Source organism: Pocillopora damicornis, chromosome 11 (genome assembly GCF_964200805.1).
Source record: "Pocillopora damicornis chromosome 11, jaPocDami1.2, whole genome shotgun sequence".
NCBI lineage: Eukaryota > Metazoa > Cnidaria > Anthozoa > Scleractinia > Pocilloporidae > Pocillopora > Pocillopora damicornis.
Window position 1 is genome coordinate 4642127 of NC_142680.1, and position 26801 is coordinate 4668927.

At 36.2% G+C, this 26801-nt stretch overlaps 2 protein-coding genes across 2 annotated transcripts in view; both read left to right on the plus strand.

The window, feature by feature from the left end:
- Window positions 1–493: 493 nt before the first annotated feature.
- Window positions 494–26801, plus strand: part of LOC149037127 (protein sidekick-2-like) — a 30600-nt gene continuing 4292 nt past the window's right edge. Inside the window, exons 1-19 of the mRNA XM_089188405.1 lie at window positions 494–563; window positions 3050–3363; window positions 3591–3735; window positions 4277–4590; window positions 5069–5216; window positions 5820–6125; window positions 6450–6752; window positions 15944–16257; window positions 16485–16629; window positions 17171–17484; window positions 17960–18107; window positions 18739–19044; window positions 19427–19729; window positions 20445–20885; window positions 22994–23302; window positions 23537–23637; window positions 24565–24754; window positions 25897–25999; window positions 26412–26679. Coding sequence (XP_089044531.1) covers window positions 494–563; window positions 3050–3363; window positions 3591–3735; window positions 4277–4590; window positions 5069–5216; window positions 5820–6125; window positions 6450–6752; window positions 15944–16257; window positions 16485–16629; window positions 17171–17484; window positions 17960–18107; window positions 18739–19044; window positions 19427–19729; window positions 20445–20885; window positions 22994–23302; window positions 23537–23637; window positions 24565–24754; window positions 25897–25999; window positions 26412–26679 — 4542 coding nt within the window. The remainder of the gene's footprint in view (window positions 564–3049; window positions 3364–3590; window positions 3736–4276; window positions 4591–5068; window positions 5217–5819; window positions 6126–6449; window positions 6753–15943; window positions 16258–16484; window positions 16630–17170; window positions 17485–17959; window positions 18108–18738; window positions 19045–19426; window positions 19730–20444; window positions 20886–22993; window positions 23303–23536; window positions 23638–24564; window positions 24755–25896; window positions 26000–26411; window positions 26680–26801) is intronic.
- On the plus strand, window positions 8342–10890 carry LOC149037128 (neural cell adhesion molecule 1-like; the record flags this gene model as incomplete). The annotated part of the gene is made up of 3 exons (XM_089188331.1): window positions 8342–8630; window positions 9063–9353; window positions 9955–10890. Coding segments are annotated over 3 exons (951 nt in total), but the record flags the coding sequence as incomplete, so codon positions are not given.

Below are 26801 nucleotides of genomic sequence, written 5' to 3' on the forward strand. Positions count from 1 at the left end.
CCGCAAACTGCCATATGCTGTTTAGAATGATAAGGAAGATTAAAGTGTCTAGCGACTGGCTTGGATGCGTCCTTGTCATTTATTTCCACATCGCGAAGGTGTTCTCGGAATCGGTCACCCAGTCGTCTTCCTGTCTCGCCGATGTATAACTTATTGCAATAAGTGCAAGTTATGCAGTAAATAACATTGGCGGAGGTACACGTAAAGTGATCAATGATCTTAATGGATCTTTTGGGTCCCGATATTTTCTGTACGTTGTGAATGAAAGGACAAGTTTTGCATCGTGAGCGAGCGCATTTAAAAGTTCCAGATTGGTCATTGGTTTGAAATGAACTCCTGACTAAAAAGTTGCCTATGTTCCCAAAGGTAGTCTATCGTTTGTGCTATTGTTTTCTTCAACAAAAGACTGTATGCATAATGAAGTATGGGGCTGTGCGGAAATTTTGCCCAAAGACATCTTGCGTGACCGCATACCGTGACACACAATTGAAACATGGCGCAGTTTAATCTCGAGCTTTGTTCCTGTGTAGTTGTTCTCGCTGTATTTCTTCCTCTGGCTTCAGGTGAGAACCATATCATATCAAATCTACTCGAAAGGTTTATTTTTATTTGAATACTACATTTAGCAGAAATAGTGGGATATGTCTTTCAGTTTTGAGAGCTGGAGCTTAAGACTTCCGCGTACCATCGCAACTTAATCGCTAATGCAGTCAGCATTAAAACCAAAAAGATTAGAGTATTGTTTATTAATCTTGGGACAGATACCAAGCTCTCTTTAAAAACAATCCTTTCCAAAGCATGTTTGGGAATGTGACCAAACAATTGAATAAATTTGGGTTGATTCGCTACATTTACTAAATGCTAAAGCACGTTCAAGCGACTTGTGAACATTCAGCTAAAACAGTCCTTGGGGGTAAAACGACGCCACGAACCTTTCTGTCGAAAAATTTATTCTCATCCATGAAAAACTTGGGTTTTGAAGCTAATAGAATAACCTGGTAGATAATCATGCTGAGGGTAAGTAATACTAATACAAGTCATTTAACTGAGATTTTGTCGTCGAACATATTTATTGCGACCGTCGTTAACTAAACTTCTATACATGCCTTAGGCATTGACTGATTTCATGTCTGCCTCAGAAACGTGTCTTTTCCAATCTTGCGGACAAAAATCAATACATTATGCTTACATTACAGCTTAACGAGAGCAAACAGATAATTGAAATTGTCTGCCTTTTCCAGTATTTCGTTCAGTTTCGCAATGAAACAGTCATTATTCATATTCATCATGCAGGCGAAGGAGGCCGTTTCCTTTTGCCCCCGCGAGTCACACTCATGGCTACATCTCGCCCAGTTTCCCTTGTAGTTAACGATATGCGACCGTGGCGATAAAATATCGAGCGTCGGACAGAAAGCGAATAGCTACCACTGCATTGACTGACTGGCTTCGCAAATTACCTATTTACAATTACCGTACTTTTTCGAATAAGCGCCCACTCTTTGATAAGCGTCCTCTCCCGAATAAGCGACCCTCTATCTCACTTTCTTCAATAACTAGTAGGGATACAAGGAAATCCTGTTTCTATTGCCACTTTATCTATAACATTTTGGGCTTCAACCACCGCCGCATCAGGACAGGGGAGTAGATTCTTTTCCGTTCCAGTTATGTTTACCTCCATGCAATTATGCAAATACGAGCTTGAGTAGAGAGGAAACAGACATGTTTTGTCGCATGAGCTTCCTATTACAAAAGGCCGGTCAAGCAAAACAATCGTGACCACATACCGTGACACACTCAATCAAAACATGGCGCGGTTTAATCTCGAGCTTTGTTTTCGTGTAGTTGTTCTCGCTGTATTTCTTACTCTGGCTTTAAGTGAGCGCTATATCATATCAAATCTACTTGAAAGGTTTATTGTAATTTTGAATGCTACAATTAGCAGAAATGGTGGGATATATCTTTTAGTTTAGGGAGCTAAAGCTTAAGACCGGATACCATTGCAACTTAATCGCCAACGCAGACAGCATTAATACCAAAAAGATAGGAAAGCTCTTCCGGGTTTCGCTTCTCCTTTTCATGAAAACATTATCTTAAAACGGATGTGAATGTTGACTCCTTCATGCTTTTTTGGCAAGCTCGGCTAGGAAGGAAAGAGTTATTTACGAAAAGCAATTTAAACTTTACATCATTTAGCAAATAGACAGAGAGTCCGAAACCATTATGTTTACTTAATAGACTTTTTATCAGTGTCAAAATAAACCACTCTAGGAAATTATGCTACCTATACTATGTACTCGGTGATTTTAGGTATACACTTTAATGGAAGGATTTCAGTTTAACTCGGCACTATTCTAAGACAGAGATAGTTTCAAATATAGTCTAATGTTTTTGCCGTTGTTCTTTTCATTTAGGAACTCTATACATAATAAATTATGGATGATATCATGGATTATGCGAATTCCAGCATATATTGGTTAACTCAGTCGCATTTCGACCAACTTGTACATTCTTGCCTTGCACCCCAGAAATTGTGCATTTACCCAAAAATTCAACTTATCTTTCATCTAAGGAAGGGTTAAAAACCCTGTTTTCCTGTGTCGAGTTATTTAGTAAATAAACCATCAGGCGTTTGGTATGTCTGTAGCTGAGATATTGTCCGGAAAATAAACATTTGGCAAAGTAGCGAAGCTTGGAGGGCAAATGAGTAATTATGAGTAGAAACCCTCAGTCAAGGACATTATTAGTCGACATACCAGCAAGCCAGATAGAGGTTTATCATTATACAATCCCTCTATTAATGTATTGTACATTGAGCAGCATTTGGATCACTTTTCACCAGACTCTAAAAAACGAGTTTGTTTTTCTTCCACGCTTTGCAGCTCGTTAAATATGCACCATTAGCCACTTGTTAACTATCTGGACCTTTAACTAGAGGTACCCATTAGAGAGAATCAAGGCTTGCACGTCCCTTTTAAATCCAACCCTTTATCCTTGTTACAATTATAATTGTGAATATGTCATAATGCAAATGTAAATTTTGCTTCTATAGGGGCTTGTGTTGATTTTGACCTTGGAATGGGAAGTGGAACAATTCCAAATAGTGATATAACTGCTTCTTCTGAACAAAGTTCCAGCACACCAGCCGTAAATGGTCGACTGAACTACACATCTGGATCATCATGGTGTGCACGAACAAGCGACACTAATCCATATCTACAGATTGATCTACAGGCACTTTATATCATCTGTGCTGTGTCCACTCAAGGGAATTCTCATGCAGATCAGTGGGTGAAGAATTACACATTACAATTATCTACAGATGGGACAACTTGGAAGGACTATGAGGAAAGTGGAAAAACCAAGGTAAATTGGAAATAGACTCTGAAGCATAGCTGCTACAGCTAGTTATATGCCAATGGAACATGTATTGTAAAGTCTGACAATATAGAATATCTTACAGGTAAAATAAGTCTTGTCCTAAGAATTGTTGATCTTAATAGTATTTAAACTATTTGTATTCTTATATCTGCTACGTTCTCAATTTGAGAAAAACGCTATTGATGACTTGTGACTATTTTTTTGGTTCAAAGTTTCTGAGAGGAAATGATGACAGGAACTCGGAAAAGAAGCATGTTGTTTATGGAGTGTTAGCAAAACAACTGCGATTCCGGCCACGAACGCACCAGGCTGGGGTGTGTATGAGGACAGAGGTATTTGGAGTGAAAAAAAACCCAAGTGAGTTTGAGGCTTCAATGCATTTTTTGCATGTCTGCTATTATCGTGGTACCAGTATTGTTATCACATAGGAGGGTAGTCAAAGATACTCTTTTAATCCTTACGCAAGTTTTTCAAAGCATGTGAAATGAGAACAGCTGATAGAAAAAGACTGAATTTGAAGCTGTTGTTTGGTACTTAAAACGTCATTATGAGTTATTAAAATAATCTGGTAAGCTTTAACCTATAGATCTATTGTTTTTTTGGTAAAGTTAATAATGCAAATTAATGGCCTTAAAGTATCGGGTAAAAATACCCACTGAGTCGAAGTGAGAGTTGGTCTACAGATCTTGTACAAGTTATTTGTTTGATCACTTGAATTATTAAACATGATTTGTATAAAGATACATGGAGCCTCATCGTGGTCTCAACTTATAATTTATTTGGTAAACGAACATGTCTTATTCTTACACGTCCCACGACGCATGCATAAGACCGCAGACCTAATATGATTACAATTTGCATGGCACAATGAAGGCTGATTTAAATTATTACCCTGCAGCTTGTGAAATGGAGGCCATTGGTCTGGCCAGTGGTGGTACAATTCCAGACAGCAGCTTCTCTGCCTCATCGCATTTTAATAATAAGTATTTACCCTCTTATGGTCGACTAAATGGAAATAAGCGGGGTTGGGCACCCAGGACTACTTCCAATCCTGCCGACTACCTCCAAATTGACCTTCTGTATGAGTATGTTATCTGTGCTGTTGCTACCCAAGGAGCTAATGGTATCAACGAGTGGACAGAAAACTACCAGATTCAGTTATCAGTGGATGATAACACTATGGTTACCTACCACGAAAACAATGTAGACAGGGTAAGTTTATATAAAAGTCATGTGAATATTCATGTAAGTTACAAAAAAGCCAATAGTATATAGGTCCTAGAACACTGTCTCAAATTTTTGAGTCAAGAGGAGGGAGGTAAAAGAAGTGTGTACCTGGTCAAGGCTCAGTCTTGTTGTTTAATAAAGTATGTAATCTATAGCAAAGAAAGTAAAAAGATTGTGTGAAAAGGCTTTCGAAAAATCTTATTTTTCGGTGTTTGTCCAACCAGTGGTTCTCATATTGTAATCTCTCTTGAACTACATGTACTTTTCCCTAAGGCTATTCACCAGAAATGGTATACAGGGTCAGATACCGGTGTTTTTTAGTTAGTTTTGTAACAATAGAAACTAGGTCTTTCAATAGCTATTAGAGACGTGTAAGCAACTGATACTTAATAGTGGTCAATGAAGCAGTACTATCAAGAGTATTTTGACACAATTATTTCACATTTTTTACCACAAACTACAGGTCTTTCTCGGAAACTCAAATCAAAATGGCATCGTAAAAAACAGTCTCCAGGAATTTGCAAGTGCAAAGTTTATCCGTTTTAAGCCAACGGCATACAATAGCTTTAAAGCTCTGAGAGTGGAAGTTTATGGAATACTTCTAACAAAAGGTATTTATTTGCTCTTGTTTTTATCTCCCCCTGAGACAAAAATGAAGTCATATTATTCAAATTATTTGTGGAAGACAAGCCTAGGTAATCGTGCAGAGCTAGCTAACGACGAGTTAGAAACTATCCAATATTGATAGAGCCTTGTAATTGGTCAGATGAAAATTTTTTTTTTAAAAACAACCCTATAGCTGACCATAAGAGATGAGAGAATTTGAAAATCAATAAATCTAGGTTTTTTTAAAAGACTTAAATATCGTTTTAAAATTCTTGAATGTATTCTGCTCAGATCCTTTAGGTTCTCTTTCTGTTAAATTGAAAAAAGTTTTGCTTAGATTATTATTTGTGCTTGATATGAAACAGTGTCTGATGTGATTGTAGGATTGTACATTGTAGATTCTGGAGCCCAGTGGGTTTCCATTGCAACAAAATCATTTCTCTCCTTTTATGACACATCTTCACACTCGGAATACAAATAATGTATATTTAATGCATATACATAGTCCAATATCTAAGGCTCTCTAAGGTCATTAGGGTGATTAATTTACATTCATATCACTAAATCAACCAAAAATTACAACAGGCAACTGCTGTTGTTTATTTCAGTTCCATCACAACCTCTAGCAGTCTTCAAGTTAACTGCAAGCTCTTCTACCAGCATCACAGCTTCCTGGCAGTTGCCACCAGTTTTTGCCAGACATGGAAGAAACATTACAGGGTTTAAACTGTTCTATCGAAAGAAAGGTTCTGTGGGGTCAGCAACAACCCTGACTATAAACAGTGGATCGACATTAAGTAGAAATGTCACCGGGCTTGATAAGTACACAGAGTACGAATTTCAAATGTTGGCCTTCACTTCTGATGGTGATGGACCAAAGAGCGCTGTTGAGGTGGAGAGAACAAAAGAAGATGGTATGTGATAAGTGAGAGTGAAAGGGAAAAGATTAACACGACTTTTATAAATAAATTAATAAGAACTGCGGATAGCATCAAGGAAAGAAATGATCCTCCCAGGTAGGCTGTAATTTCAAGCAATTGCAGCAAAGAAGCTTGTAACTGATTTAGGCATCGATGGGATTTGAACCCACTTCCCCCAGATACTAGATGGGTGTTGCTACCAACTGAGCTGTAAAGTTACAGGTTAGGAGCGAGGTAATTTTTCAAAGGCTTCATTGTTTGGTAGTAACAACTAACAAGACCAGTAAGGCATTAAGTGCTACAGTTTTTTAATTGCAGCTCCATCACAAGCCCCGAGGAGCTTCAGTGCGACTGCAGTTACTTCTACAATTATCACAGCATCCTGGCAGTTACCACCAGCAGACTCCAGAAATGGAATAATTATAGGATTCAAATTGTTTTACAAAAAGAGAGACTCTGCTGGACTAGCAACCACCTTGACCATGAACAATGGAACAGTATTAAGTAGAGATGTCGCTGGACTTGATATTTACACCGAATATGAATTTGAAGTATTAGCCTTTACTTCAGTTGGTGATGGACCAAGGAGTTCTCCTGTAGTGGTGGTGAGAACCATGAAACGTGGTAAGAACTTTAAAAAGATGTTTGATCTTTATTGTTATTGTTTAATTTTACATTTGCAGTAACCAAAATGGCGTTTTGTGGTTTATAGTATTCGGGGTTTTGTAGGGTTAGTTATACATGTTTAGCCCACAGATTCTGTGCTGAAATGTTTTTAGGCATTGAGAAGTTAAAAAACTTTGCCTTTATACAAACTTTATGCCTCTTTTAAGATCTCATGCACTTGAAAGAAAATGGAAAGGAACGGAAAGTGACATTTTGAAAGCTGTGTATTTGGTTTGTGATGAGATCAAAAGTATATTCTCTCTGTATGGCCAATTAAGAATACTTATTTAAGTTCTGAGTTTAATGGCTGCTTTGCTTAAAATAATAGAAAACAAATGCTAGGGATTTCTAGGGAATAACAATGTGTCGGAGGCAAGCCTTAGATGAAATAGGGCTCTTAGAGCGGTCAAATCCCTAGAAAACGGCCATGAGCCCTCACTCTAGGCCGATGTCTTTCTTAGCGGACCGTAAGACTACATGGAAGCCATGTAAGCCTAGGACAAAGCATGGCCCTGAACTTTTCATGGTACCCAGGAACCCTTGTTTGCAGACAAAAATTTGATGGCCGCCTATGCAAGCTTTAACAGAACTGCTAGAACGGTGATAGTAAACTCTTAAGACAAGAGCATGATTGTACTTGAAAACTGTTCGGGAATGTTTGGAGATGACAGCTACAACACTACAGAGGCTCAAGACAGCTTTTACAAAAGGTCTGACAAACAAAAGAAGATGAATCCCACAAAATTTTCCATGAATAGTCGAAGAAAAAAAATTAATTGATAGGGCCGAGGAAGGCGTGAAGAGAATCGCTGCAAAGCCACCAAAGAAAACTTAAAATCAAGCATTGCAAAGCAACCTGGGACTGCCCACGAATGTTTGCAACTGGGCTGCTTGAGATCTAAAAGATACATTTCATTATTGTGACAAAGTTGCGATAACGATATTTCTATCATCGAAAGGGAAGTTCTACTCGTCTAATGTAAAAACTGATTAATAAAACTGACCCATCCATTTATTAATGGTATGTATTCAGATATCTCAGGAGCTTTTCCTCCTAAATCATCATCCTGCTTTTGATACTAGCCTTTTGGTCTTGGCGAAAGTTTTACTAACAGTTTTTAGCAAGCTTGTAATGTCATACTCAAGCGCACCACATGGTTGCATATGAATAGCTAATTTTTTTGTGGTTCTATTTTGCAACCTTTGTAAGTGCAGCCTTATTTCGTAGACATCGATAACAAAGGTTTTGTTCCTTCCAGGTGATACTATTTGTGTTTTGTTGTCTTGTTTTGTTTTATTTCCTTCATATGTTTTTCTTATTCAGATATTCGGAGACGTTAAGCACTCAGTGAGCACACTTGAACCTAATTTGATCTAACCTTTGATTTGTTTAACAATGAAAGGCTAAAATGCTGATTTGGTTGGTTGTCTGTTTTGAAGTTGGCCATCAACTGAGGAGCTTTTTATGTTATTGTTTAGCTGAGAAGAGAGGCTGCAAAGCCAGCACGCTACTTTTTGTCCTGAGCTTTGTTAAGGAATAACTAATCCATTTTTATCAAATCTCAGATAAACCTCACGTCAATGATCTTCCTGAAAGAACCATTACAGCAGTTGGCGAACTGGCGGTGTTGACTTGTGATGTTAGTGGTGACCTTGAGGCTTCTGTTACCTGGACCAAAGATGGACTTACCAGTATACCTCGCGCTCAGTTCAAGAACAGCGGCAAGATACTTATTATACAAGATGTTGTCCCTGGTGACAGTGGCGTTTATGAATGTAAAGCAATGAACTTGTTTGGAGAGAGCCGTACGTCTACGGTACTAATTGTTGCTGGTACGTAGAAACTGATTTACAACTATATTAAAAATTACACAACAATTGCTCAATTATTTCTTCTGTGAGGTAAATATGTGGAAGAGCAGGTGTATTATTTTTAACAATACGTCAGAGAATTTGCCAACCTTTACCAAAGTTAATGACCAAGTATGGTTATGCTAAGCACCACGATGATCACCATAGCAACTCGTATAAAACGTACTCCAGCCTCTTATTTACAGGTCATTCAACAGTTATTGGAGTTGAAGGTTAAAATAGCATTTGGAAAGTTACCGGTAACAACAAGGCAAACGACTACTCAAAGTGCAAACCAAACGTACATCATGGTAGTGTTCCCATATGTTTGTTATACCCTTCCCCGTTTTGCATGAGCATGATTTTGTCAAAATTTCTTCTAGTCTCAATACAATTTTTACTCTTTCCACACAGTGCCACCCAGAATAATGGAAGAGCTTTCCCCTTCTGAAGTAATTTGTGAAAAGCAAACTCCGTGTTTTCTCTCATGTCAAGCATCAAGTTATATCCCATTTAACTACTCTTGGACGAAAGATGGCCAGGTTCCAACTAGTGATAACATCAAGTTGATGAATAACAGTATCATCGTCACGCCACGGGATAGACAAGATTATGGGGAGTATGTGTGTCACGCTACAAACAGCCTTGGATCAACAGAGTATACAATCACTCTGCTTTCTCCTAAAGATAATCAAGATGATGAGGGTAAATATTCCTCCTAAATATTCGAACATTCTTAAATGTTTTCCTTTCAAAAATTTTGGAAAGCCCAGAACTATGAAGTCCAGTTAAGAGTTTTTGGGGGTTCTAATTACAGTTTTTTTGTATAATCATTTATGTATCAAAAGCAAAATTTTGTGGTGGTCTAATGCGCCGACGTTGTTCTATGTGAAGTTACATTTTCTTTCTTCAATTAGAAAGTTATCATAGTGTGCAATGCAGTTAGATCATTCCATATATCAAAATTGGCCTGTTAGGCTGTAACTAAAGAAAAAAAGAGCTATATATACCATTGTTGAGGGTGCTCAAGGCTAAAAAATATTTCTGTGTTTCTCCTGTTGTTGTCCTAATGGCTCAAAGTCTCTGAAGGACGAATTTTGAATGAAGAAAGAATAAGAAAATTATGGGATAGAATGAAGAACGACCTAAAGACGAGAACGTTTGTTAAAGCATTTAGGTTTCGGGGTTAAAAGAAACTTCGTATTCCTCAGCGTGAAATTACTTAAAAAAAAAACAACAACAACAACTAAACTATGTTTTCAGTGTTTGATGGTTGGTTCTAAAGTCGTTGGTTTTCCTTCGCAAGGTATACCACGAAGCATCTTCCTTGCTAGTGTAATTGCACTATCTTGTGCTGTGGTTGTGTTGCTCATCATAATTTGTGGGCTGCTATGGCAGCGGAGACGAGCTGTTCCTAGTGAAAGGATACAGGGTAAAGAAAAGGTTGACTTTCACGGCGTCAAATCTTCACCTGATCGACAGTCGAATGATGAACAAGCTTCAGACCCAAATACGTATATGGAACTCAAAGCCAGGCTCCCGAACCATAAACTGTCTCATGTTCCAACTGAGTATCAGTCGCCACAGGAAGTACCCATGAACCCCGAATATTACAATATGGTGCTTCAGAAAGAAATTGGCGGGAAACAAAATGAAGAAGTGTACGAGGAAATATGATAATCCCCAAATAATTTCCTCAAGAACAGACATGACTACAATTGGTTTCTGGTCAAGGCAGTTTATCAGCCAATTTACAGCAGTGCGGCTGTAAGAGCTTCCTCGGCTAGCAACGACTTTTATTTGGTCGATTCGAAATTAATTATATGAATCTTTCTCGTATTTTACGCATACCTGTACTATTATAGGGAATCCATTCTATCAAGTGAGATTTAATCTGCAATTGCATATCCCAGTGGCAGCATGAAAATTTCAATTCGAGTTAAAGTGAGTTCTGAACCAGAATTAAAGTTAAAGTACTGAATTTGCAAACTCGTTTAAGAGCCAGTAGATATAAAAAGAGAGCAAAATGTAAAAATGTAATGGAAGTTGTTCCTTATATTTTAACTTTTAAGGAAAATTACATTTTTTGAACCGTTTATTATGTTCTTATACATAGTAGATTCTTCTAAATCGTAAAACAAATCTGGTTTGTACTCTTCCTTTGAAGAAATTGAAAAAGGTTAGCTAACAGAATATTATTGTTAGATATTTGTTGATAGCTGAATAGAAAATTTACACTCTAGTCTCTTGAAGATATATCTTAGTCAGGCTATTTACAAATTGAAGAAAATGGGAGATGAACGTTGTTCGTGTCTCACGATAGAGTCACTTAGAGTCGACGTTTGGAATAATAATGAGGATCGAAATGCACTGATAGCAGCGTGCTACAAATAGCGAAACGTAAACAATCGACCTCATCGCCTGATGAAGACGAGCAGCATTACAGTCGAAACGTCGCGATCTACATCTTAAGTGACTCTATCGTGAGACAAACGAACAAAGTTCATCTCCTATCTCCTATATTTTATTAACCCTTTAACTCCCAGATCAAATTTGTAATTCTCCCTACTGTCAACTATACAATTCTTATAATGTTCATTCAGAGAATTTAGTATTGAATCAACTAATTATCTATAAATTGATATTTTTCTTTATTCTCATCACTCATCTGGTTGATATTGTATTGATACTGTAAGGAAAAATTCTGCCTTGGTCACTCATGGGAGTTAAAGGGTTAAATTGAAAAATGTTTGGAAAGATTTTTCCTATGCATTAAAATATAAATATTATTATATTCAACTGTATCTAAGCAACAGAATGGTTGTAGATAATGGAATAAAAAGTTTTCACGAAAAGATATCTTTTTACAACATGCTCTGTAATTCCAACGTGTTGATTAGAAAAAACTCAGTACTTTTAGGTTTAGGAAGCTTTGGTTGCAAAGTATCCGTGTAGTGTACTTTTGAATTGTTTAACCCTTTCCACCCTAACATCAGTATGCATATTCTCCATACTGCTCTATATACATTTCCTAAAGTGCTGACGAGGAGAATTTGTTTAACAATCACGGGCTTCTTCAGCTGGTGGTCATTTTCTTTATTCTTATTACCTTAATATGTGATTCAGGAGTGATATTGTAAGGAGAAATTAAATGCTAGTGACCTTTAGAGGTTAAAGGGCCAATTTCTAAGCAGATACTCATTTAGGTTTTCCTTCTTGGATTGCGGTGTTGTTATTCTTTTCGTATTGGTAAACTCCTGTTGCTTAACTTAATGTTCATATTTTCTTTCGATCTTTATTTATCAGGATTACAGACAACGTAATGCGTACATTCTGACTCAAGCTTTATCAGATAACAGTATTATCTCGGTCCGTAAAATGCAAAAGAAAAAAAAGGAACTCGGCCAATATCCAATATTCAGCTTCTTTAATAACGCATATATTGACACATTGTAGCAAAAGAGTTGTCTTTTTATTGAACCAAAAATGTTCGTGTAGTTAAAACGAGCGCGCGATAACTAGTCGTTGTATTCTTCAAGTCACGGCAAACTCCCATGGGCAAATCGTAGGCAGTAAATTGACCAATCAGAGCGCGCGCTTTACGTTGGTCATGTTACAAAACGTACTTGGAAATCTAAAAAACCCAGTGATTAAATTATTACTGCTACGTCCATAGCATCATCAAGGGGTGAAATCCAAACTGATAAAAAAAACCGACACGCAAGCTTTTGTAACAACTATAAATACTTTAAAGAACTAAATGCATCATAATTTAGAAATTAACATAAACTGATTTAAAAATAAGATTTACATGTATTGACGATATTCCTACAAACTTTACAAAGACAAGCTTGGTTTTGTGGCGAATGTGTAATTTTTTTTTATTTCTCATAAATGGGTCATATTTCCGCACCCGTTGATTTACACGTATTCGTTTGGTTTTTCCACGTATCATCTCGACACAATTATTTTCGCACTTTACGAAGATTTGAATAAAGGCTTAAAAAAAATTCAACTTCTTAAAAACAAAGCGGATAGTCCCAAAGGTAATCTATTGTTTGCGCTATTGTTTTCTTCAACAAAAGACTGTAGGCATAATGAAGTATGGGGCTGTGCGGAAATTTTGCCCAAAGACATCTTGCGTGACCGCATACCGTGACACACAATTGAAACATGGCGCAGTTTAATCTCGAGCTTTGTTCCTGTGTAATTGTTCTCGTTGCATTTCTTCCTCTGGCTTCAGGTGAGCACCATATCATATCAAATCTACTCGAAAGATTTATTTTTATTTGAATACTACATTTAACAGAAATAGTGGGATATGTCTTGCAGTTTTGAGAGCTGGAGCTTAAGACTTCCGCGTACCATCGTAACTTAATCGCTAATGCTGTCAGCATTAAAACCAGATTAGAGTATTGTTTATTAATCTTAGGACAGATACCAAGCTCTCTTTAAAAACAATCCTTTCCAAAGCATGTTTGGGAATGTGACCAAACAATTGAATAAATTTGGGTTTATTCGCTACATTTACTAAATGCTAAAGTACGTTCAAGCGACTTGTGAACATTCAGTTCAAACAGTCCTTGGGGGTAAAACGACGCCACGCACCTTTCTGTCGAAAAATTCATTCTCATCCATGAAAAATTTGGGTTTTGAAGCTAATAGAACAACCTGGTAGATAATCGTGCTGAGGGTAAGTTTTAAAGTAATACTAATACAAGTCATTTAACTGAGATTTTGTCGTCGAACATATTTATTGCGACCGTCGTTGACTAAACTTCTACGCATGCCTTTGCATCAGGCATTGACTGATTCCATGTCTGCCTCAGAAACGTGTCTTTTCCAATCTTGCGGACAAAAATCAATACATTATGCTTACATTGGAGCTTAAGGAGAGCAAACAGATAATTGAAATTGTCTGCCTTTTCCAGTATTTCGTTCAGTTTCGCAATGAAACAATCATTATTCATTTCCGTTTCTCAAGCGAGGAAGGTGCGCGATTCACACGCGCGCATGCCCATGCAGGTGAAGGAGGCCGTTTCCTTTTGCCCCCGCGAGTCAAGCTCATGGCTACCTCTCGCCCAGTTTCCCTTGTAGTTAACGATATGCGACCGTGGCGATAAAATATCGAGCGTCGGACAGAAAGCGAATAGCTACCACTGCATTGACTGACCGGCTTCGCAAAATACCTATTTACAATTACAGTGAAGTGAGTGAGAGTTGGTCTACAGATCTTCTACAAGTTATTTGTTTGATCACTTGAATTATTAAACATGATTTGTATAAAGATACATGGAGCCTCATCGTGGTCTCAACTTATAATTTATTTGGTAAACGAACATGTCTTATGCTTACACGTCCCACGACGCATGCATAAGACCGCAGACCTAATATGATTACAATTTGCGTGGCACTATGAAGGCTGATTTAAATTATTACTCTCCCGAATAAGCGAACCCCTATCTCACTTTCTTCAATTTCTAGTAGGGATACAAGGAAATCTTGTTTCTATTGCCACTTTATCGATAACATTTTGGGCTTCAACCACCGCCGCATCAGTACAGGAGAGTAGATTCTTTTCCGTTCCAGTTATGTTTACCTTCATGTGCTTGCAGAGTTTCTTTACAATTTTTAAATAAGCACACGGGCCTTTCGTTAAAGAAATACGGTTCTTTGAAATACTTAAAATAGAGTTTGGGTCGAACTACTAAAAACTCAAACTTACATACTTCAGCTGGAATAAAAATGTTTCCACTGTAGCTGAAATCAACTAGATCGTACATGAAAATCCACATCCATAGCATCAAAGGGTGAAATTCAATCTGAACGACAAACCTACACAAACTTATGTGATAACTATAAAATACTGCAAAGAACAAAATGCATTATTTAGAAATAAGCATAAACTGATTGAAAGCTCCAGATTTACATGTCTTAGCGTAATGCTACAAATTATGCAAATACGAGCTTGAGTGGCAAGGAAACAGACATGTTTTGTCGCATGAGCTTTCTGTTACAAAAGGCCGAACTAGCAAATCAATCGTGACCACATACCGTGACACACTCAATCAAAACATGGCGCAGTTTAATCTCGAGCTTTGTTTCCGTGTAGTTGTTCTCGCTGTATTTCTTACTCTGGCTTCAAGTGAGCGCTATATCATATCAAATCTACTTGAAAGGTTTATTGTAATTTTGAATGCTACAATTAGCAGAAATGGTGGGATATATCTTTTAGTTTAGGGAGCTAAAGCTTAAGACCGAATACCATTGCAACTTAATCGCCAATGCAGACAGCATCAATACCAAAAAGATAGGAAAGCTCTTCCGGGTTTCGCTTCTCCTTTTCATGAAAACATTATCTTAAAACGAATGTGAATGTTGACTCCTTCATGCTTTTTTGGCTAGCTCGGCTAGGAAGGAAAGAGTTATTTACGAAAAGCAATTTAAACTTTACATTATTTAGCAAATAGATAGAGTCCGAAACCATTATGTTTACTTAGTAGACTTTTTATCAGTGTCAAAATAAACCACTCGAGGAAATTATGCTACCTATACTATGTACTCGGTGATTTTAGGTATACACTTTAATGGAAGGATTTCAGTTTAACTCGGCACTATTCTAAGACAGAGATAGTTTCAAATATAGTCTAATATTTTTGCCGTTGTTCTTTTCATTTAGGAACTGATATCATGGATTATGCGAATTCCAGTATATATTGGTTAACTCAGTCGCATTTCGACCAACCTGTACATTCTTGCCTTGCACCCCAGAAATCGTGCATTTACCCAAAAATTCAATTTATCTTTCATCTAAGGAAGGGTTAAAAACCCTGTTTTCCTGTGTCGAGTTATTTAGTAAATAAACCATCAGGCGGTTGGTATGTCTGTAGCTGAGATATTGTCCGGAAAATAAACATTTGGCAAAGTAGCGAAGCTTGGAGGGCAAATGAGTAATTATGAGTAGAAACCCTCAGTCAAGGACATTATTAGTCGACATACCAGCAAGCCAGATAGAGGTTTATCATTATACAATCCCTCTATTAATGTATTGTACATTGAGCAGCATTTGGATCACTTTTCACCAGACTCTAAAAAACGAGTTTGTTTTTCTCTCACGCTTTGCAGCTCGTTAAATATGCACCATTAGCCACTTGTTAACTATCTGGACCTTTAACTAGAGGTACCCATTAGAGAGAATCAAGGCTTGCGCGTCCCTTTTAAATCCAATCCTTTATCCTTGTTACAATTATAATTGTGAATATGTCATAATGCAAATGTAGATTTTGCTTCTATAGGGGCTTGTGTTGATTTTGACCTTGGAATGGGAGGTGGAACAATTCCAAATAGTGATATAACTGCTTCTTCTGAACAAAGTGCCAGCACACCAGCCATAAATGGTCGACTGAACTACACATCTGGATCATCATGGTGTGCACGAACAAGCGACACTAATCCATATCTACAGATTGATCTACAGGCAATTTATATCATCTGTGCTGTGTCCACTCAAGGGAATTCTCATGCAGATCAGTGGGTGAAGAATTACACATTACAATTTTCCACAAATGGGATAAATTGGACAGACTATGAGGAAAGTGGAAAAACCAAGGTAAATTGGAAATAGACTCTGAAGCATAGCTGCTACAGCTAGTTATATGCCAATAGAACATGGATTGTAAAGTCTGACAATATAGAATATCTTACAGGTAAAATAAGTCTTGTCCTAAGAATTGTTGATGTTAATAGTATTTAAACTATTTGTATTCTTATATCTGCTACGTTCTTAATTTGAGAAAAACACTATTGATGACTTTTGACTATTTTTTTGGTTCAAAGTTTCTGAGAGGAAATGATGACAGGAACTCGGAAAAGAAGCATGTTGTTTATGGAGTGTTAGCAAAACAACTGCGATTCCGGCCACGAACGCACCAGGCTGGGGTGTGTATGAGGACAGAGGTATTTGGAGTGAAAAAAAACCCAAGTGAGTTTGAAGCTTCAATGCATTTTTTGCATGTCTGCTATTATCGTGGTACCAGTATTGTTATCACATTGTAGGGTAGTCTAAGATACTCTTTTAATCTTTACGCAAGTTTTTCAAAGCATGTGAAATGAGAACAGCTGATAGAAAAAGACTGAATTTGAAGCTATTGTTTGGTACTTAAAACGTCATTATGAGTTATTAAAATAATCTGGTAAGCTTTAACTTATAGATCTATTGTTTGTTTTGTAAAGTTAATAATGCAAATTAATGGCCTTAAAGTATCGGGTAAAAATACCAAGTGATTTGAAGTGAGAGTTGGTCTACAGATCTTCTACAAGTTATTTGTTTGATCACTTGAATTATTAAACATGATTTGTATAAAGATACATGGAGCCTCATCGTGATCTCAACTTATAATTTATTTGATAAACGAACATGTCTTATGCTTACACGTCCCACGACGCATGCATAAGACCGCAGACCTAATATGATTACAATTTGCATGGCACTATGAAGGCTGATTTAAATTATTACCTTGCAGCTTGTGAAATGGAGGCCATTGGTCTGGCCAGTGGTGGTACAATTCCAGACAGCAGCTTCTCTGCCTCATCGCATTTTAATAATAAGTATTTACCCTCTTATGGTCGACTAAATAAAAATAAGCGGGGTTGGGCACCCTCGACTACTTCCGATCCTGCCGACTACCTCCAAATTGACCTTCTGTATGAGTATGTTATCTGTGCTGTTGCTACTCAAGGAGCTAATGGTATCAACGAGTGGACAGAAAACTACAAGATTCAGTTATCAGTTGATGATACCACTATGGTTACCTACCAAGAAAACAATGCAGACAGGGTAAGTTTATATAAAAGTCATGTGAATATTCATGTAAGTTACAAAAAAGCCAATAGTATCTAGGTCCTAGAACACTGTCTCAATTTTTTGAGTCAAGTGGAGGGAGGTAAAAGAAGTGTGTACCTGGTCAAGGCTCAGTCTTGTTGTTTAATAAAGTATGTAGTCTATAGCAAAGAAAATAAAAATATTGTGTGAAAAGGCTTTCGAAAAATCTTATTTTTCGGTGTTGTTTCCAGTGGTTCTCATATTGTAATCTCTTTCGAACTACTTGTACCTCTCCCTTAGGCTATTCACCAGAAATGGTATACAGGGTCAGGTACCGGTGTTTTTGAGTTAGTTTTGTAACAATAGAAACTAGGTCTTTCAATAGCTATTAGAGACGTGTAAGCAACTGATACTTAATAGTGGTCAATGAAGCAGTACTATCAAGACTATTTTGACACAATTATTTCACATTTTGTACCACAAACTACAGGTCTTTCTCGGAAACTCAAATCGAAATGGCATCGTAAAAAACAGTCTCCAGGAATTTGCAAGTGCAAAGTTTATCCGTTTTAAGCCAACGGCATACAATAGCTTTAAAGCTCTGAGAGTGGAAGTTTATGGAATACTTCTAACAAAAGGTATTTATTTGCTCTTGTTTTTTTCTCCCCCTGAGACAGAAATGAAGTCATATTATTCAAATTATTTGTGGAAGACAAGCCTAGGTAATCGTGCAGAGCTAGCTAAAGACGAGTTATAAACTATCCAATATTGATAGAGCCTTGTAATTGGTCAGGTGAAAATTTTTTTAAAAACCACTATATAGCTGACCATAAGAGATGAGAGAATTTGAAAATCAATAAATTTAGGTTTTTTTAAAAGACTTAAATATCGTTTTAAAATTCTTGAATATATTCGGCTCAGATCCTTCAGGTTCTCTTTCTGTTAAATTGAAAAAAAAGTTTTGCTTAGATTATTATTTGTGCTTGATACGAAACAGTGTCTGATGTGATTGTAGCATTGTACATTGTAGATTCTGGAGCTCAGTGGGTTTCCATTACAACAGCATCATTTCTCTCCTTTTATGTATAGCACATCTTCACACTCGGGATACAAATAATGTATATTTAATGCATGTACACAGTCCCATGATCCTTCACTTTGATCCGAGGAATATCTAAGGCTCTCTAACGTCATGAGGGTGATTAATTTACATTCATATCACTAAATCAACTAAAAATTATAACAAGCTACTGATATTGTTCATTTCAGTTCCATCACAACCTCCGGCAGCCTTCAAGTTAACTGCAAGCTCTTCGATCAGCATCACAGCTTCCTGGCAGTTGCCACCAGTCTTTGCCAGACATGGAAGAAACATTACAGGGTTTAAACTGTTCTACAAAAAGAAAGGTTCTGGTGGATCAGCAACGACCTTGACTATTAGCAAGGGATCGACATTAAGTAGAAATGTCACCTGGCTTGATAAGTACACAGAGTACGAATTTACAGTGTTGGCCTTCACCTCTGATGGTGATGGACCAAATAGTTCTGTTGAGGTGGAAAGGACAATGGAAGATGGTATGTGACAGATTGGGAAGGATGATAATCTCATTGCTGTGTTTATGGTGTGTTGTATGTTTATCAAGGGTGCGTGGTTGAGTAGGTGACCAAAGGAATAAATAACCATGATGTTACCTTGGATCGAATTGATAATTTATTCTATCAAAACTTTCAAAACATAATAGCAATAAATTTGAGTTGACAGGTGAAGATTTTACATCAAGTGAGCTTAAGGAAAAATATCCATGCAGTTACTTTTGATTGATTCAATTATTTACTTTATAAAAACTTTCAAAACAGAAAAAGCAATGAATTTGAATGGAAAAGTAGAGATTTTACATTAAGAATTTAGATGTTTTTTACAAGTAAGCGTACTGATCAAAACACTATCCAATTGCAGTTCCTTCACAACCTCCATCTAACTTTATGGTCGGGGCAACCTCTTCTACCAGTGTTAGAGCATCCTGGCAGTTACCAGCTGAAAATTCTAGAAATGGAATAATCAATGGCTTTAAACTGTTTTACAAAAAGAGAAGTTCTTCAGGGCCAGGAACTGTCCTTCTTATTAAAAGTGCAGCAGTTTTAAACAAAGTTGTTGATGGGCTTGATAAGTACACAGAATATGAATTTCAAGTGTTGGCCTTCACTTCTGTTGGTGATGGAAAAAACAGCTCTGTGGTTGTTAATAGAACAAAAGAGGATGGTTAGAGTTGTCATTTGTGATTTAATCAAAGGCTAGATATGTCTTCTCTTCTGAAGAGTTATTAAGAGAATATTGAAAATAGATATGTAACCAGAGTTTTGTGAGGGGAAAGACTATGACTTAATTATAGTATACAGGAAACTATTTCAACATAACTAACCAAATGATTGCATCTTGATTAGCAATTATAGCATTTCAATTTGCTCATGAAAATTATGCTTGTTGGAAGATGTTGGCGATTCTGATTGTTTTTTTATTGGCAGCCTTCCATATGTATTTAGACCCCAAAGGTGCACCTATTTTGTGTAAGAGGTTGATAATAATTTATGTATGAGGGTCCATGACCATCATTTTTTGGAACCTCATCCATTTTTAAATCAATTTTTTTTTCCACCCAAGGAGAGATTTTTAAAAATAGAGGTGAAATGTCATCAGATTCCCTTTCTTTCAAAAATGCTGTCTTAGCACAGATTATATGGCAATTAAACTAACTTATTTTGAATAGTGTACCAGAATTTAACTGGGTAAATCATGTACAAAATGCTAATTTTTCTCAACATATTTGCATAATTAAGCAAAAAAAGATTTCTGAAAAGATTTCTGCTCAATGATGAAAGAAAGGTGATGATGAAATGATATCTTCATGATGTAATAAATATGATTTAGAAATTATTATGATTATTATCCCAACATAAATGTATCTTCCTTATTACAGCTCCTTCAAAGCCTCCTAGTGGCTTTAATCTGACTGCATCCTCTTCTACTAGTATTACAGCATCCTGGCAGTTACCGCCAGCAAATTCCAGAAATGGAATAATCAAAGGATTTAAATTGTTCTATCAAGAGAAAGGCTCTGCAGGACCAGGATTGATGCAGTATATAACAGATGAGTCAACGCGTATTGAAGTAGTCACTGGGCTTTACAAGTACACAGAATATGAATTTGAAATACTGGCATTCACTTCTGTTGGTGATGGACCAAAGAGTTCCATTTTAACTGAAAGAACAAAAGAGGATGGTAAGACATGTAGAATATTTATATTGTTGCCCAAATACTCGGTGAATTTCCTCCCATATGGAGCTTTCTTTCTTTTCATAATATTAATAGAACAGTTGGTTTTAAGAAAACATAGGAGGCTGGTAAGAATTATGATCCTTTGATAATTCTTATTACTGTGAAACCCTGAAAACCCTGGACAGCAAAAACGATTCTTGAATGTTATTCTGCCTGAAAAAATGCTATTCTGCCTGAAAGAATTACTGCAGGCCCAAAAAATTAGTTACTTTCATCATGTTGCTAACCTTGAAATGATTATCCAAGCAAGTTATGAAATGACAGAGGAGCAATGTTCATTCACAATATGCAGGTTATCAATGAAGGGATGATTTAGTGCCAAATCATTTTTAGGCTTGAAGTAAAGTCCTTCGTGCAAGAAATTTAACCATGACAATAGACCTTTTTAATGCCATTGCCATCTTGGATCATCCAGTTCTCCATGATAAATTTATTCTCAATTAGCCGTGGAAACTGCACCTACAGTTGTAGTGAGTGGAAAAGGGCAAGAGCTGGCATTGTCAAAGTATTTAATCATCTTTCCTTAGAAGTAGAACTCTTCATTGACAATATGTCAACGTATGTCTCAATCATTTGTTCCCTTCTTTTTCATTTTAGACACTTGAAGTAAGAAAAAAAACTTAGTTATCAGTTCTCTGTCTTGATCCAGTCTTCTTTCTTTTAACCCTTGACCCTTATATAATCATGAACTGTCACAAAACCCCGTCGTTTTTAATGGCTGTTCTTCTTTTATTTGTTATTCAAGTGAAGAAAATGATGGTAAACCTCTTCAAACGTTAGTTTCTTTAAGAGAATTTTTTGACACTCCAATTGATGCTTCCAAGGAATTTTAATTATTCTGAGTGTCATGCGATTTCTGGCAATGAAGTTGTGGTGTTGGTCAGATTGTTATTATAATAGTTTTCAATCTGATACCAATGATTCCAAAATGTAGTTTGGGGTCTTGCAAAATCGTATAAAAATGGAGCTATTAATATTTGTATCCGGATGTATTGTTCCCCATGTTATGATCAGTATTAGGTGGAAGCTATCCTTACCTGTTAAGCCAAGTAGTTCTTGTCATATAGTTATGTTATGTAGTCTATTTTTTAATATCCAAACAAAATTTTTAGGAAAATGCTACCGCAACTTACTCCTGGTTTGAAGTAGACTGAACTGTTTTTAATTTTCTCTCATGTTATTTATATTGGTATCTTAAAACAATTTATGCACAATTTGTATACTGCATAGGCCAAGATGGCTTTGGTTTCCCTTGCCAGTTCACAAAGCACTTCCGTAACTTCCTTCAACAAAATACAAATCCTACTGAATCATTGCAGAGTCAACAAAAATTTGATGTCGATACAACAAACATTCCAAACATTTACTGACAGTATTTCAGGTGTTCATGGTATGAAGAGTTTGACTGTAAAACACCTGTTCCTTCCTATACATAAACATTTAATGTTAGAGCTGTGACTATTGAACCTGGACCAAATAGGACAATTACTGTAACTACAAAGGGAACGGGTAAACTTCGCTTCATATCTTGAAATGACCTCTTTTCTTAAAAACAAGAACAAAAATGACCATGTTATTTTTACCACACTAAACTAAATTTTTATACATTGTGTTAATTCAAAGAACAAACAGTAGCTGGTCGCCCAAAATAACTTAATAGCTAAACTAGTTGGGTTACTCCTTTTTATTAATTGGAATAAACACAAAAGTAGGAAAAAAGTGGCAATTGGCTAAATTATTTATGCCTATATCTTAATTGAATATAGTACAATAGTGCAAATAATCTAAAGGTGATTCGCCAACACTAATTAACATAAATGAAAGAATAAAACAAATCAGGAAGAAAGATGAGGATTGTTGAAAATGAGCAACTTAGGATAAGTGATTGCCATTTGCTGTGAACAATTAACAATAATTATTGTTCTTTGTTAATTAAAGACTTAAATAATTCCTTATTGTTCAGCTATCACTTATGGAAAGGAAATATCTTAGATTTTAGACTTGTCCTGGTACATTTTAAGTGACAGAGGTTAAACTGTAAGTTAAGTTTATCGAAAATTCTTTGTATTTTTCTCCAGATCGTGGTGAAAATATTTCCCCTTTGTGAATAGAACACCTCAACGTTTTTTTCTAAAAATAAGTAGTACTGTCCTCTAATAATTTAGAGGTTTTTTTACTCTATTTCTTAGCACCAAGTGGTGGCCCAGAACCTCTTTCACTCTCCCCAGTGGACAAGACGACTTTTAACATTTCATGGGAACCTCTACCAAGAGAAAAGAGTCACGGAAAAGTTATTTTGTATGAAGTCAAGGCCGTCTTCTTGAGGAAAGGAAATTTGCGCAAACGATCTGTCATTAACAGCCCCTCTGTCAATACGTCGGTGACATATGTTGTCCTGTCTGACTCGGAACTTTGTGCTAAATATAATGTCTCTGTTCGAGCTTACACAGCAGAAGGGCCTGGACCCTATGGCGAACCTTTGGAACTGGAGACATCAAGTGAGTTTGATGAGATTATTATGAAAATTGTATTGGTTTGTGACATGATTGGTGAAAAAAAATACTAAAAAAATTATTTTGTTTATTTTATGATTACTGACAATTTTTAAAAAAGCACAACTTGTAACATTCATCATATGATTAGATTCTTTCCTCAAGTTATTCTGACTCAATAACTTTTTCAATATACAAGGCCTTCCTTTAACTTTTTTGTTCTCTAACATAAAACTACAGGACCTGACGCACCAGGGGAATTTAAAGTAACAGACTCAGGAACAAACCAGATTACCCTGGCGTGGAAACAATATGATAAAAAGGAAACAATTGTCTATGCTGTAAGTTGGATTAAAATTACCGTATTTGCTCCCTTTGGGAGAAATTATTTCGCATGTAATTATAAGTAGTATGTATACCGTACATAGTTAGACATGTCTTGAAATAGTAATAATAATAATAATAATAATAATAATAATAATCGAAATATTTATCCAGGTTAACCCTTCAACACAAAAGTACTGTTATCAACGGGGTTCTGCTGATTAAGAATTTAAAACTAAGAAATATGAAATTATTAAAATATCTATAAGATGGTGTCTATAGTACTATCTATAGGCAAACTTAATGTTTGTGTGAGATGTTTTATGTATATTCATATTTTTAGTGCTGATACTAATAAATGTGTAACGACGATGTCAAAGGGAATTCCTTAATATGTTTCATATGCAGGATTTTGTTTCAATATGAAATTTACTTTTCAAAAGAAAAAAACAACTCTTATCTTTGCTAGATTTTCAAGAAACTTTAACCCTTGTGAATGGCTTGATTCCAAGTCAAACCAATTGTATCTTAGTCACAACATCATATATTTACAAAAAGGAAGTCCTTTTTATATATTTTGACTCAATTTAAAAAACAAAAGTAACCAGGCAAGTAACCCAAAATGAGAACAGAGTCATCATTTCAGCTAGAAACTATTGACTTTACTCAAATCCAATCCCAAGACCATTCTTGAAATCGCATAATTTGTATCAAAACAAAAAGTCAAAATCACAAAACTAATTTATTTTATCGGAATATTAACTGTTCCTCGAGATTCAAAATTGCTTTATAAAAAAACTTTGTATAATTTAATTTGTCCAAGCTTACTTCCTATCAGAGATTTTAAAATTAGATTAACGTAGATTCTATATCTCGGCTTAAATTACAGAAACAATAAATTTGAAGTAATTTGATATCGGAGCCTTTTGTACTTAATCGTGTAGGTGGAGTACACTGGAACAAAGTCCTACAATAAAACGTTCAGAGATGAGCGGACTATAGAAGCAATAAATGCAACAACGCAGAAAGTAGAAGGCTTGATTCCAGGCACCACATATAAATTTAGAGTTCATGGCACCTCTGTTTGTGGTGAGAGCGCTTCCGAAGTCGTCTCAAAGATGACAGATATGATGGGTAAGTTTCCAAATTCTTTGAGGCCAACCAATCATTGTAATAGGTTATCTATGAAACTATCTAAGAAAACATTCGCTCTGATGAAGGGCCAACGCTCGAAACGTCAGCTTTGAAACTCCTAACGGCGGCCAATTTCCGTTATCATCTCAGTTGACAATACAAAATTACTTTGATATACTCTCACACCGACGTAGCCCAAAGATTCTTTAGAAACTTACCCCCTTGGATCATTTACCCATGACACTCTTACCTTTCTATTTTAATCAAAACTGATGATATCAAAATTTTTCCAATTTTTTGTTTTAGATAGATCTACCCACGCTTGCTTGAAGGGAGTTTAACGCTATCATGTGGTTCTTAGTGTAGGATATCGATAGCGGTTTATCCGTTGGATAGCTTTATCTACCCTTTGAACAAATGGACCTTGTTTTCGATGTTCGCGTGCTTTCGAAATGAATTGGTGAAATTGATTTTTTTCCTGCTGGTGAAAGAAAATAATATTAAATCTGGCGGTTGATAATCAATAGTGCTCAATGTCTTTAAAGAAATAGCTTTAACGAGAACATTTAGTTACATGTACATTGATCTTCCGAAAAGTCTGAGGTCTGGGGGTGTGCTTTTTATAGTAAATATTTAAGTAGTATTGATAAGCTCTTTGCCAGGTGTTATAAGTTAGGTTACTGCTTAAAGCGGTATAGTATCTTGGATATTCGTCATGATAGAGATATGAAATTATGACGAAGGATCTCTTCCACGAACACTGCCTTGAGGGATCTTTTACCTCCCCAGAGGACACGGCAGTTGAGAAGTAGGTTGCATAATTATATTCTACCTAAGGTCCAGACAAGTCGTTTTAAATCTGTGTTTATAAATAGATGTCTTTTTAATTGCAATTAATCATTATTTCTTCATGTAAATTGTTGCACGTCTGTTTGCGCAATGAATTCTTAATAAAGACCTTTTTTATTATTAGGGGTTATAATAATAAAAAAGGTCTTTATTAAGAATTCATTGCGCAAACAGACGTGCAACAATTTACATGAAGAAATAATGATTAATTGCAATTAAAAAGACATCTATTTATAAACACACAAGTACAAGAGTGTTGTTGTGGTTCAGAAGCTATTTTTTTTCCTTACCAGCTCCTGAAGCCCCACATCCACATAATATAACCGATGTTGAGGTTTCTCAGACAGTTGTGGATATTTATCTGTGGCCTGTTGAACAAAAATATGGTCCAGTAAGGTAATTATCAATAAGAATGTGATTTTCTAAAGAAGCAGAGGTGGAATAGATCCTGCATTAAGATATAAGGTAAGATTACCTGCCGCTTCTCGATAAATGAGGTCACGCTCCCTCCATGAAGGCTGGATTCGTGCGTGCGACAGAAATTAAACTTAAGAGGCGTTAGATATTTAATAATTTTTGAAAAAGGTTCATTAAAAGTGTCATTTAGGAAATAAAATTTAAGAGGCGTTAGATGTTTTATAGTTCTTGAAAAAGGTTCATTAAAAGGGTCCTTTAGGAAATATTAAGTGAATTACGAAACTGTGGGCGGATTCTCGATGTTAATGGTCAGTAGCCCCTAAATGCTATCTTAATGGCCTCTTTTCGAGATGTTACTCATTAGTCTGGCATTTTGTTTTATACCTTTCAGTGCTTATCAGGTTATTGTTCTGAAAACCGCTAATGGCGTTAAAGAGCTTCCAGACAATTATGATTCAAAACTGAAAGCTTCCAGTGATGCTAAGAAAGAGAACATGAATTTTTACATTGCTGCTGAGATAGAAAATGACCCATTACTCAGCAAACCTCAGAAATTTACCGTTGGCGATGGTCATAAAACTAAGGAATTTGTGAATGAAGAACTTGAGAAAGGAGAAAACTACATTGTGTATGAGAGAGCTCTAACTAAAGCCGAGAAGGTATGTAAACTACTTATTTAAAACATTTTCCTCTTTTTTTTCAACCAGAATCATCTGACCATCAGCGTGGTGAAAAGGTCTGCCTTTTCTTCTGGAAAAATATGTAACCCCTCTCTATAAAG